The 12,097-nt window shown below is 42.1% G+C and overlaps 1 protein-coding gene across 10 annotated transcripts in view; it reads left to right on the top strand.

Moving 5' to 3' along the window:
* Positions 1-12,097, top strand: part of TTLL11 (tubulin tyrosine ligase like 11) — a 227,413-nt gene that overhangs the window by 42,473 nt on the left and 172,843 nt on the right. For 5 of the 10 annotated variants that reach the window (XM_070596184.1, XM_070596188.1, XM_070596187.1 and 2 more), the window contains exons 2-3: positions 4,745-4,841; positions 11,275-11,408. In XM_070596184.1, the coding sequence (XP_070452285.1) occupies positions 4,745-4,841; positions 11,275-11,408 (231 nt within the window). Of the gene's footprint in view, positions 1-4,744; positions 4,842-11,274; positions 11,600-12,097 lie in introns of all 10 variants that reach the window. The other 5 variants (XM_070596189.1, XM_070596194.1, XM_070596193.1 and 2 more) reach the window with 2 other exon arrangements.

Here is a 12,097-nt window from a genome sequence, read left to right as displayed (position 1 = left end):
CACAGCAACTTTTTACATTCCCAGGGCACAAGGGTTCCAATTTCTCTACATCCTTGTCAACACTTATTTCCTTTTTTAAATTATTTTTTATAATAGCCATCCTAATGGGTGTGACGTGGTATCTCATTGTGGTTTTGATTTGCATTTTGCTAATGATCAGTGATATTGAGCATCTTTTCATGTGTTTATTAGCTATCTGTATATTTTCTTCAGGGAAATATCTATTCAAGTCCTTTGCCCCCCCTTTTTTATTTCCTGAGGAAGATTTGCCCTGAGCTAACATCCATGCCAACCTTCCTCTATGTTTTAGTATGTGGGCCACCAGCACAGCATGGCCACTAACAGCGCAGTGTAGGTCCGTGGAGAACTTAACACATGCCACTGAAGTGGAGAGTGCTGAACTTAACCACTAGGCCACTGGGGCTGGCCCAAGTCCTTTGCCCATTTTTTAATTGGTTTTGTTGTTGTTGTTGAGTTGCAGTCGTTTCTGAATACACTCTGAATATTAATCTCTTACCAGATATACGATTTTCAAATATTTTCTCCCATCCCATGGGTTGCCCTTGCATTCTGTTGACATGTCCTTTGATGCAAAACGTTTTTAATTTTGGTGAAGTTCAATTTATTTATCTTTTCTTTTGTTGCCTGTGCTTTTGATGTCATATCCAAAAAATCATTGCCAAGTCAAATGTCATGAAGCTTATCCCCTATATTTTCTTCTAAGAGTTTTTATAGTTTTAGCTCTTATGATTAGATCTTTGGCCCATTTGAGTTAATTTTTGTATATTGTGTAAGGTAAGGATCCAACTTCATCTTTTTGCTTGTGGATACCGGTTTTCCCAATACCAATTGTTGAAAAGACCGTCCTTTCCCCGTTGAATAGTCTTGTCATCCTTGTTGAAAATCATTTGAGCATATTTGTGAGGGTTTATTTCTGGGTTCTTTATCCTATTCCACTGGTCTATATGTCTGTTTTTACCAGTACCATAGTGGTTTTTATTAATTTATTTTTACTATTTTTTATTTAGAGCTGTTCTGGGTTCACAGCACAATTGAGCAGAAGGAACAGAGAGTCCCCATATATTCACTGCCCCTGCATATGCACAGCCTCCCCTACTGTCAAAAATCCCACACCAGAATGGTACATTTGTTGCAATGGATGAGCTTACACTGACACATCGTAATCACTGCAAGTCTATAGTTTATTTTAGGGTTCACTCTTGGTGTTGTACCTTCTGTGGATTTGGACAAATGTATAATGATGTGTATCCACCATTATAGTATCATACACAGTATTTTCACTGCCCTAAAAATCCTCTGGGCTCCACCTAGTCATCCCTGCCTCCTCCTGAACCCATGGCAACTACTGATCTTTTTACTGTCTCTGTAGTTTTATGTTTTCCAGAATATTATATCTTTGGAATCATACAATATGTAGACTTTTCAGATGGGCTTCTTTTGCTTAGGTATAAGCATTTAAGATCCATCCATGTCTTTTCATGGCTTGTTAGCTCATTTCTTTTTAGCACTGAATAATATTCCATTGTCTGGATATGCCACAGTTTGTTTATCCATTCACCTACTGAAGGACACCTTGGTTGCTTCCAAGCTTTGGCAATTATGAATAAAGCTGCTATGAACTTTAAAGCTGCTATAAACTCTAAAAATTGTGCAGCTTTTTTGTGGACATAAGTTTTCAACTCATTTGAATAAATACCAAGGAGCGCAATTGCTGGATCATATGGTAAGAGTATGTTTAGTTTTGTGAGAAACCATTAAATCATCTTCCAAAGTGGCTGTAGCATTTTGCATTCCCACCAGCAATGAAGGAGAGTTCCTGTTGCTCCACATCCTGGCCAGCATTTGGTGTTGTTAGTGTTTTGGATTTTGGCCATTCTAATAGGTGTATAGTGGTATCTCATTATTGTTTTACACACTGTTTTGATTACTGTTTCTTTGTTGTAAGTTTTGGCATCAGAATGTGTGATACCTCCAACACTGTTCTTCCTTTTCAAGATTGTTTTCCCTATTTGGGATTCCTTGAGATTCCATATGAATTCTAGGTTGAGTTTTTCTATTTCTGCAAAAAAAATGTCATTGGGATTTTGGTAGGGATTGCATTGAATCTGTAGACTGCTCTGGGTAGTACTGACACCTTAACAATATGAAGTCTTCTAATCTATGAACATGGGATGTCTTCCTACTTATGAGTGTCTTCTTTAATTTCTTTTAGCAACATTGTGTAATTTTCAGCGTGTAAGTCTTTTGCCTCCTTCGTTAATGCCTAAGTATTTAATCTTTTTGATGCTATTGTAAATGGAATCGCTTTCTTAATTTCCTTTTTGGATTTTTCATCATTGATATGTAGAAAAACAATTGATATTTGCCTATTGATTTTGTATCCTGAAACTGCTAAATTCGTTTATTATTTCTAACAGATTTGTGTATGTGTGCGTGTGTGTGTGATCTTTAGGGTTTTCTACATATAAGATCGTGTCATTTACAAAGAGAGATCATTTTACTTCTTCCTTTCCAATTTGAATGCCTCCTGTTTTTTTTCTTGCCTGTTGCGCTGGCCAGAACTTCAGTACCACGTTGACCAGAAGTGACAAAAGTGGGCATCCTTGTCTCATTCCTGATCTTAGAGGAAAAGCTTTTCAGTCTTTCACCACTGAGTATGGTGTTAGCTGTTTAAGCAGTTTTTTAAAAGATTTTAAAAAGAGGTAAGATTATGAAGTCTTGGGGCCTATTTAAAATTGTGTTTCTCTGAGTTCTCGGCACCTTGCACGGTGCCTGGCACATAGTGATTATCGAATGAATTGATTTTTTTAAAAACAAAGGCAGTTTCTCAAAACTGTACGAGCTAAAGGCTCTTCTGAATGAAGGGTTGATGTGGGATTCATGGGGGTGGCAAGGTTTGAAGGGCAACCCTAAGGATAATAAGGAGTTATCAGTTGTCCACTGACATGGAGCAGGTGTTGGTCCTACATTGTGGGCAGCAAAGCCACTTGGATCTTAGTAAACTTGGCTTGGATAATCTGCTTTTTAGAGAAATCTCCTTGGTTAAGTTATTTTTCCCTTCTCTATATTAGCACTTAACAGCTGGAAGAAAATAACATATGTTGTATCTCTCTGTATTTATGACTACTGAATTAATAACTTCAGTTCTTTGGATACAAAGAAAATGAGTGAAATGCTATAAATTAGAGATGGAGGTTGTTAATGCTTGTAGAATGTGTAACATATGCCTCCCTTTGGCACAGCTTTGAAGTAATGTGAATGATTTAAAGGGCCTGAGTCTGTTTGCCTTCGTTTTAATTGGGATTAGCTGGAAAGCATTGAGTCACCACCATTTCATTAGTAATGCTGTGTTCTTCCATTGGAACTTGGCCCTCTCAACTTGGAGTAGATAAAAAAATTCTGATTAACTATAGTCCTAGCATGGGAAAATCAAATGATTTTATTTAATATGTTGGCATTTCTCTTCATTTGGACTTTTAACAAGCAGTTTCTAAATATAAACTAACATGTCTTTACTTTTTTCTTTTAATGAAGGTCATCTGAGTTACAGGCTTTAAAGGTCCAGTCTGTAAATGCAGAACTTGCTGATAACTTTGAGAGGCAGCAGGATGTCGTGGAAAGAGCAGGCCCTTTTGTCTCAGTGAGAGATTTTCTGGCTGGAAATAATTGAAACACTATAGCTTGTGCAGAGGGGATGCGTTCTAAGGAGACGAGGCTGTCTCACAGGATCCAAGGACAGGAGGGACAATCAGGCTCAGGAGGGTCTGGGCCTCAGTCCTGGAAGCCCTAGGAGCTGAGGTCTCTCAGTCTGCATCTCCAGGGCCACACGGCTTCATCTCTTCTTTTCTCGCTGCACCTGCTCCTTTCTTCTCTCTCAGCAGACTGGCTGCCTTTGCTTCTCCGTTCACACAGCCACGCGCAGCTGCCCAGCTCTGGCTTTTTATCACTTCCAGCTCAAGGGCCAGCAGAGGCTGCCTGGCATCTCTGATTTCCAAATTCCTGGAAGAGAGAATCTGGTTATCTCATCTTGAGTCAGATGACCACTCCTGGTCTGTTCTTTTATTCATTCAAAAAGTCTTTGTTGAATGCTGGGAACTGTTTTAGGCACTGGGGATCCATCCTGCCCTTGTGGACCTTGTGTGTGTGTGTGTGTGTGTGTGTGTGTGTGTGTGTGTGTGTGTATGTGTACATGAGAGAAAGAGAGACAGACAGACTATGAAAGCTCCTTCTTTTGGGACTGGGTTGAGAGTTGCAATTTTCAGGGAAAAAGAACTATGGGCTTGGAATTTAGATAGACCTGGATTCAAATCCTGACTCTTTTCATTATCAGCTCTGTGTGACCTTGGGCTTATTCGATTACCTCCTCAGCCTCAATTTTCTCATCAGTGAGATGAAAGTAATCTTTTCTAGGGTAGTTAAGAGGATTAAAATGAAAGGTGTCTGTAAAGTCACTATATAGTGCCTGCCACAGAATCAGAACTCTGCCCCACACCAGTGGCTGTTAGTCACTAGTGGTTGTGACCCTGAGCGAGTTACTTAGCTTGTCTGAATCTGTTTCCTCACTTATAAAATGGGAAAGAGCGTCATCTACCTCACGTGCTTATTGTGAGGATTAAATCATGTGATGAGTGCCCGGCGCCAGGAATTCGTACATGGTAGACATTCATTGCGGTGCTGCTCCTCTTGTGCTTGTTACGAATCACATTTTTTCCCTTTCTTCTAGATCCCATTTGGCCGACGCTTGCCTTGTGACATCTACTGGCATGGAGTTTCATTTCATGACAATGACATATTCTCCGGTCAAGTGAACAAGTTTCCAGGTATCTGCTGTTATTGTTGGCATTTAAAAACGTTTCTAGGGCTGAGTCTGAGGGTACACTCTTCTGCAAAAACATGACAGTGTTTTGAGATGAAACTCGAGGACCCTTAATTGGGAATTGCTGCCTGCGCTGTGCAGCGGTACCATTCCCTCTGGAGGGAAGTTAACACGGAGGCAATCAGGACTTAACCCACCAAGGGTTTAAGATTGGAGGTTCAGGGGCTGGCCTGGTAGCACAGCAGTTAAGTTCACACGTTCCACTTTGTGCAGCCTTGGGTTCACCAGTTCGTATCCCGGGGGTAGACCTACGCATCTTTTGTCAAGCCATGCCGTGGCAGACGTCCCACATATAAAGTAGAGGAAGATGGGCATGGATGTTAGCTCAGGGCCAGTCTTCCTCAGCAGAAAGAGGAGGATTGGCAGCAGATGTTAGCTCAGGGCTAATCTTCCTCAAAAAAAAAAAAAAAAAAGATTGGAGGTTCAAAAACACAAACAGACAGGCTCTTCTGGTCTAATTCTACTGGTGGAAGAACATGATTTTCACCTTCTGGGTTCTTGATATAACATGGGGGTGTTATGAGAGGGGATTATATTCTCAAAATAAAAAAAAGAACATTTCACTCAAATACTTTGCAGGAAACAGGAGTACTAAAATTCTAGGGATCTATCACAGAAATGGGGTTAGCAGCTTCCATTTTCTTTAAGTATCATATTTGGAGGTACCATTTTTAAGACCAAATCCACCAGTCTCCATACTGGGAACAATAGGCTGCAGTCAGCGTTTAGTTTTATCTCAGGACATCATCCCAGCGAGACTTACCCTGCAAGGTGACTCTTAGTGCCAGAAAAGTCTCCCGGCCAATTTTAAGATACCCCTCCCTCCGCTCCCAGCCCCCCATGCACCTTCTTATTTCATGTTTAATCTCTCCCACCCTCTTCTGCCGTGATTGCTATGCATTATTTTTAATGGCTAATAGAAGAGGGTGGTCAAGGTTAGTGGGAGTGCCGGGGGGAGGGAGCATTTGCTTAAGCTGGGTGTGATCACGGCCAAACAGTCCTCCACTTATTTTCAGAAATGTTAACATATTGCACAAACGATATTCTAATGCAATAATAAATAATTTCTAAAAAGAACATCATCTTGAATTCCATCCCTCATTTAACAAAACCACAATGTGAATATTTCTGTATTTCCTCCCAAACCTTAACCATGTATATGTGTTATTTTTACATAGTGGCAGTCAGAGCGTAGTCGCCTGAATGTAAGGTATTTTCTCTCAGCATTATATCATTTATGCTTATTTTAAAAAGGAGAATCAATTGGCTCTTTTTCTTTGGAATTCCATGCCATGTCTTTAAGACACACCTATCAGAAAACCCAATTATCTGCACATTATACACTGGCTAGTTGTGCCACGTCCGCTAGGGGTTTTCAACTGAGTGTTGACTACCATAGGCCCCACTTGGCTCAGATTTGCTTGGAAGGGTGTAGGGCAGGAAACACAGCTTGCCAGCCAGTCACCTCAAGTGACAGCTCAGGTGCAAGGAGACAAGATCCACACTGGCGGGTGTGGGTCTGTCTTAGCTTAGACACCACCTAGGAGCCAACACCTCGTGTAACTCCTCCACAGCATAGCTTCCAGGGTCCCCGCCAGGGTCATGCTAAGTTACAAGAATCACTACACTCAAAAAAGCCTAGAGCTGTGATTTCCTACCAGGTATTTATGCAATTTGCCAATCAGGGATCATTTTAACTGTATGCTTTGTTGTCTAGTAACACCGCTAAATTTCCACCTTTATTGATTTCCAAGGGAGCAAGCTAGAAAATTAGCCCAAGGTCAAATTTGTCCTTAGAGGAGGAGAGAGGGTTTTGTCAGAGGACAAGAACAATTCTTGTAGTCAGGATTCTTGCACACAGTTTAATGGGATAGCTCTTATTTTCTGTCTTGCTGCTCAGAAAAAGCGACATTCTGATGCCACTAAAAGGACTTACTGGAATGTTGGGAGAACAAAATTTGGATGAGAACAACTCTTTGAATGAGGACAGAGTTCCTGAGACAGGAGTCATCAAAGGAGGCTTCATTTACCTTTTCCCAGTCTGTTCAGGCCTCATCTAAGGGCTGAGAGGGGGAAAGAAGGAGTACCCATGGCCCTGCATTTGGAACACAAATCAGAAATACAGAAAAAAATACCCCCGAGGGACTAGTTTCATTAGAGGTAATATAAGAATATTCACTCCAAAGAAGCAAGTCTGGCCTATCCCATATTCCACATGCCAGTGATTAGAACATATAATTTTCCAATTTACTAACAGCAATTAATTAACTCTAATGACAGAGCAGTCTCTCGAACCTCTAGGCAGAGGAAGAGTGCTGCCACACCTTCTGCTCTGTGAAGGACAGCCCTTAGCAAGGGGGTGATCACAGCACGGGCTGCCCTTTGACTCCAGTTTGTGTCCAAGCTTATCTTCTTCCTCTGTCTCTCATATATCCCATTATTCTAAAAATGCATTTAGTATGTTACTTAAAGTCCTAGTGGATGTGCCAGGCAAGTCTAAACACTTCACATGCTGAATAAACTGAAAACTTTTGGATACCCATATGGAAGTAATTTATTTTGTTTGTGTCAGCACATTAGATTTTAGCCACTTTTCTATGGGCAATTTCCTGCAAGATATGTTATTATATTTTAACTGATGAATTAAGACTTTCTATAAAAATTATCTGATTTAGATATGTCTCTGCTTTAAAAAAAAGTCCAGAATCGTCAATTCTCAGCTTACAAGCAAGTCTCTTGCTGAGTTTTAGGGTCTTAGATGAAGGGCAGCTCATGGCAGGTGGTGCCTGAGAGCCCACCAACGAGGAGGGAACTTTCTATAGAGAGGGAGAGGGCTCCCGTGAGGAATCTAGGAGGGCAGCCATGTGTCAAGCACTGGGCTGGGCTGGGGATACAAAGACAAGGAGAAAGCAAGTAAAGAGAAGTAAAATACAAAATAAGTACAATGCCAGAGGAAGTTTGGGAGGCCGTGGGAGTTTGGAGCAAGGGCACATGACCTAACTCAGATTTGCCTGGGGGGCAGGCAGGGTGAGAGATCCTGGAGAAGAGGATTGACAGGTGAACTGAGCCTCCAGGAACAGATAAGCCTGACTCCCATGCAAAACAGGGAGCAGAGATGGGGCAAAGGTTTAGAATGCTTAGAGCATGCTGCTCATTCAGTGAAGGGCAAGTGGCCCATGATGGTTAGCAAGGGTCAAGTATGATAAGGACATTGGAGAGGTGATAGGCAGGGACCAAAGTACAGCATTGTTCTGGTCTGAAGGTCATGGGAAGCCACTGAGAAATTTTTAAGCCAGAGAGTGACGTGGGCCAGCTTGCAATTTAGAAAGATCAGCCAGAAGGATGCATTGGAGGTGGGTGGAAAGGCTGAGAAAGGAAACAGATATAGAGCCAAGAGGCTGCTGCAGCATCCAGGCGAGAAAGAAACTAATCACTGGTGATGGGAGTAGAGGAAAGAGGATGGATCTGAAAGAATGTATTTGTTGTTTGGTGGTTGTAAGGTGTTTTCGCCAAGAATTACTGTTATGGTATTTGGATTGAATAGTACTAGATTTTGTTTCGTTTTCGTTTTTTTAATTGGATTGGGCAAGTCAGAGGATTAAACTATTGCACTCTTGGGTCATTCCAATGGAGTGGGACCACCAGGCCTTGAGACTCCAGTGTAGCAGACGGAAGAACCCAGGCCCCAAAGGAGTGGCAGGAGGCAAGCTCTTGGTGTAAGAAGCTCCAGTCGGAGTTGGGGCTCTTTTCCGATCTTTAGGGGAACTGCCACAGTAGCGATATCTAGGGCTAGACCTTATTGAGAAAGCCAAGTAGGCAGTCAGCCTCAAAAGAACATGATAGAAGGTAGCAGTAGCCCAGTCACTGGTTTAGTCACAGATGGGAGGACTGCAGCCCTTGCAGGATAGTCTTGCAGGGAACAGAGAAAGAACACTGGGGAGAACAAGGCAAAGGCAGGGCTGAGGCTGCCACTCAGGCACCAAGAGTAAATGACAGGTTACCAAAATTTGAGGACAAAGCAGTGGAGCCTCAGAAAAACAGTTAAAATCCTCATCATCTAATTGGAGTACAAAGTCAGGGTCAAAGTTTCAGTAGGGACGACCTGATAAGTAGACCTAGAGCTTGCACCTCAGGTCACAGTGGGTCCCAGAACCTACAGCGGGCATGACAGGTAGAGGTCAGGCGCTGCAGCTGCTTAGAGAAGGGAGGCAGAGCCTGGAGCCAGTAGGTCCTGGCGATGACCTCCCTTTTCATGTGCTCTGCAGCATGTGCTCTGCCTCAGCTAGAAACCCAGCTACTGAGAGAAGATGACACTCCTCACGTCTGTCTCTGAGCCACCGCTAGAGGCAGGGATGGGAACACAGCACTGGGTGGGAACACAGCTTAGATATGGTGGAGGAAAAAAGGTTTTTGTGGTAAACAGATTTAGAGGGGTCTACACTGGTGCATTCTGGAGACGGGCGTTCAGGCAGAGCTAGGGGTGAGATGTCTAAAACTTACAAGCCAGAGGGGTCTGGGAAAAACAGCATTGGCTTGTAGGGGTGCTTCTTAAGCTGGTTGTTTTCAACTTGGAGACAGACGCAGAGGTAAACTAGGAAACGGATCTATTAGCTGGTGTGGGTGCTGATGATCCACATTAGAAAAAGAGCCACTGCAGATTTATAATGAATATCTACTCAGTTTGCTGGACATTGATGTTCATGACCTTCTCTGGAACATTCAGACTGCACTCCTGTGCTCACAGCACTTCTGTGTGTGTTGTGTGGGTCCGTCTGACCTGCCAAGGATTTCTGAAAGGGACCCTTCCCCTGTCACAACCATTCAGTGCAGACAATACCACCACACCTCTGGTCTGGAGGCATCATCTATTTGATGTTAGGTGCTGTATTCCAGTTAGTTAGGAAGGTTTTTATTTTAATACTATAACTGAAATGTTAGTTAAATACAAGTAAAAAGGTTCCCAAAAAGTTGAAAATTTTTTGTGTATACTTTGTATTAAGCTCCAATGTTTGTAACTCAAAAATTCTAATTTCATGGAGGAATCAAAGGCAATAGGTGTAATTTTCAGAATGCGTACTTACTTCTTGCGAAGCTCGGAACACGGTCCTCAGTGAGTTTTCTTTAATATCGAAGAGCCCACATCAGAGCACAGCCTGTTAGTGCTTTTTAAGTTCCTTTAGTTCTTATTAATCCTTCTCCTTATCCTTCTAAACAAGAGCTAAGAACCCAGGCGTTGACATCTCGAAGCTGCGATCTTTAGATTTATTGTGTTTTTAATATGCTGAGGGAAGCAAGATAGGTTATTAAAACGTTCATTCTCAGATGTTCACCTTTTGCTTCCTGAACGTGGGAGTTTTGTGAGACCTCATTCATTCTAACTGTGCCCATTTGGACCGTGTGATAATTCCACATGCCAGGCTGACATGGAGCTGTGTACTTTCTGTTAAAAATGACTTTGTTAAGCAAATTTCTCATGTCAGTAACGGAACCATGTAGGCTCTTTCAGGGTGAAGGCCATTGTTAGTCTTCATCTTTAGCAATGATATTTGCTTTAAGAACGAAGCTTGCTAAAATTTTAAAATTGTGACCTATTTGCTTAAAATTTGCCAAGATATATATTCATTTTCTCCTCTTGTCAGAGTTACTAAAGATATTACAAGAAAAAAATCCACCATCCTTTTAAGATGTTTTATAAGTGAGACGTTTCAGTCCCTCTGGGCAAGTTAATGAGATCTGATCAATGTCAGTGTCAGTATTTATAACAGAAGAACTCCTACGGATTCCATTTTTTCCCTTTAAACTATAAATTATGCTATGATATCCTTTCTACTTCCTGTCCTTATTTCAAGGAGACAGATTTTCTGCTGAAAGCTGTATATTTTTCTATTTTATACCTTTAATACTCATGAGAGTTTAAAACAAAGCAACTTAATTAAGCTTCTCATAGTGTAATCAGAGTCCACTAGATAATATTCTCTAGGATATAAGATGGAAGGAATCCCAGAAGTACGTGTAGTCACCCAAAATTAAAGAGGATATTAAGTTTTAAGTGTAAGATATAAATGTTTCTTTTTATTCATTATGTAGGGGGCTGACAAAGAATGGAATAATAAACTCGGTGGAAATTCATTCTTTCAAATTGATGCTTCATTTTTATAAGGAGAAAAAAAATATCCGTCTATCCCCCCAAGTTTGTCATTAATTTGGTAGATCTTCCAAAACTATGAGTCACCGCTGTGGGGAACAATTCGTACCTTTTTTTATCCTGTCTAAAAAGGTGAATATGGCGGGTGGGTGGTTTTAAAAGTCCCAAATAATGGCTGTCTTATAGCTCGTGGCCACTGTTGTTAAAACCTCACAGCTTCTCTTCTCCCCAGGCATGACGGAGATGGTGCGTAAAATTACTCTGAGCAGAGCAGTGAGAATCATGCAGAATCTCTTTCCTGAGGAGTACAACTTCTACCCTCGCTCATGGATTCTGCCTGACGAGTTCCAGCTCTTTGTTGCTCAGGTAGATGGCACTCCGTCCCCACGACCCTTGAATTATGTTCTGGTTGCAACTACGTCCTGGGAGCTGTGTGCTGGGAGCTGGAGCAGGGGGTGCCCAGGAAGCTGAGACTGTTAAGGGAGTGTCTTAACCATACACAGTAGGTGTTGGCAGCAATCAAGGCAGCCTGCAGAGTTGAACGAGTAGAGTGACAGGTAGGTAAGCTGAAGAAGTGGGTCTTGACATGAGGAGACAGGCCTGGGGCATCTCATACTGGGAGCTGGATCACGGAGTCAGCGTTCGGAAAGCCAGGCAGACAGAGTGGAGCAGGGGTTGAGCCCACAAGTGGACTGGACTGGCACTGTCTGGGTGAACCCTCGAGGCTGTGCTCTCCTCAGCACCCTGTGGTGGGACACGTGGGAGGTCGGGCTCCGTTTCAAGGCCGGGGAGTAGGTCTGACAGACTGAGGGGGGAAACGTTTGAAGTGTCCTGCATTAAATTTGTTTCAGAATCAATTTTTAAATCACCCATTCCATATCAAAGCAACTTGTTTGAGCCTTCACCGCTGATGGTGAAACAGAACCAGTAGTGAAGCTGAAAGCAGAATTGCCGTTTCATTTAGTCTTTTAACAATTTCATTTAGGACCATTTCAAAGCCTTTGCCAATGGGTTCCACGGTCCATACCATACCTCTGAGGGTAACTATGCAGCAA

The sequence above is a fragment of the Equus przewalskii genome, chromosome 26 (genome assembly GCF_037783145.1).
Source record: "Equus przewalskii isolate Varuska chromosome 26, EquPr2, whole genome shotgun sequence".
NCBI lineage: Eukaryota > Metazoa > Chordata > Mammalia > Perissodactyla > Equidae > Equus > Equus przewalskii.
The sequence above is the reverse complement of the archived record's forward strand: the minus strand, read 5'-3'. Positions and strand labels throughout refer to the sequence as shown.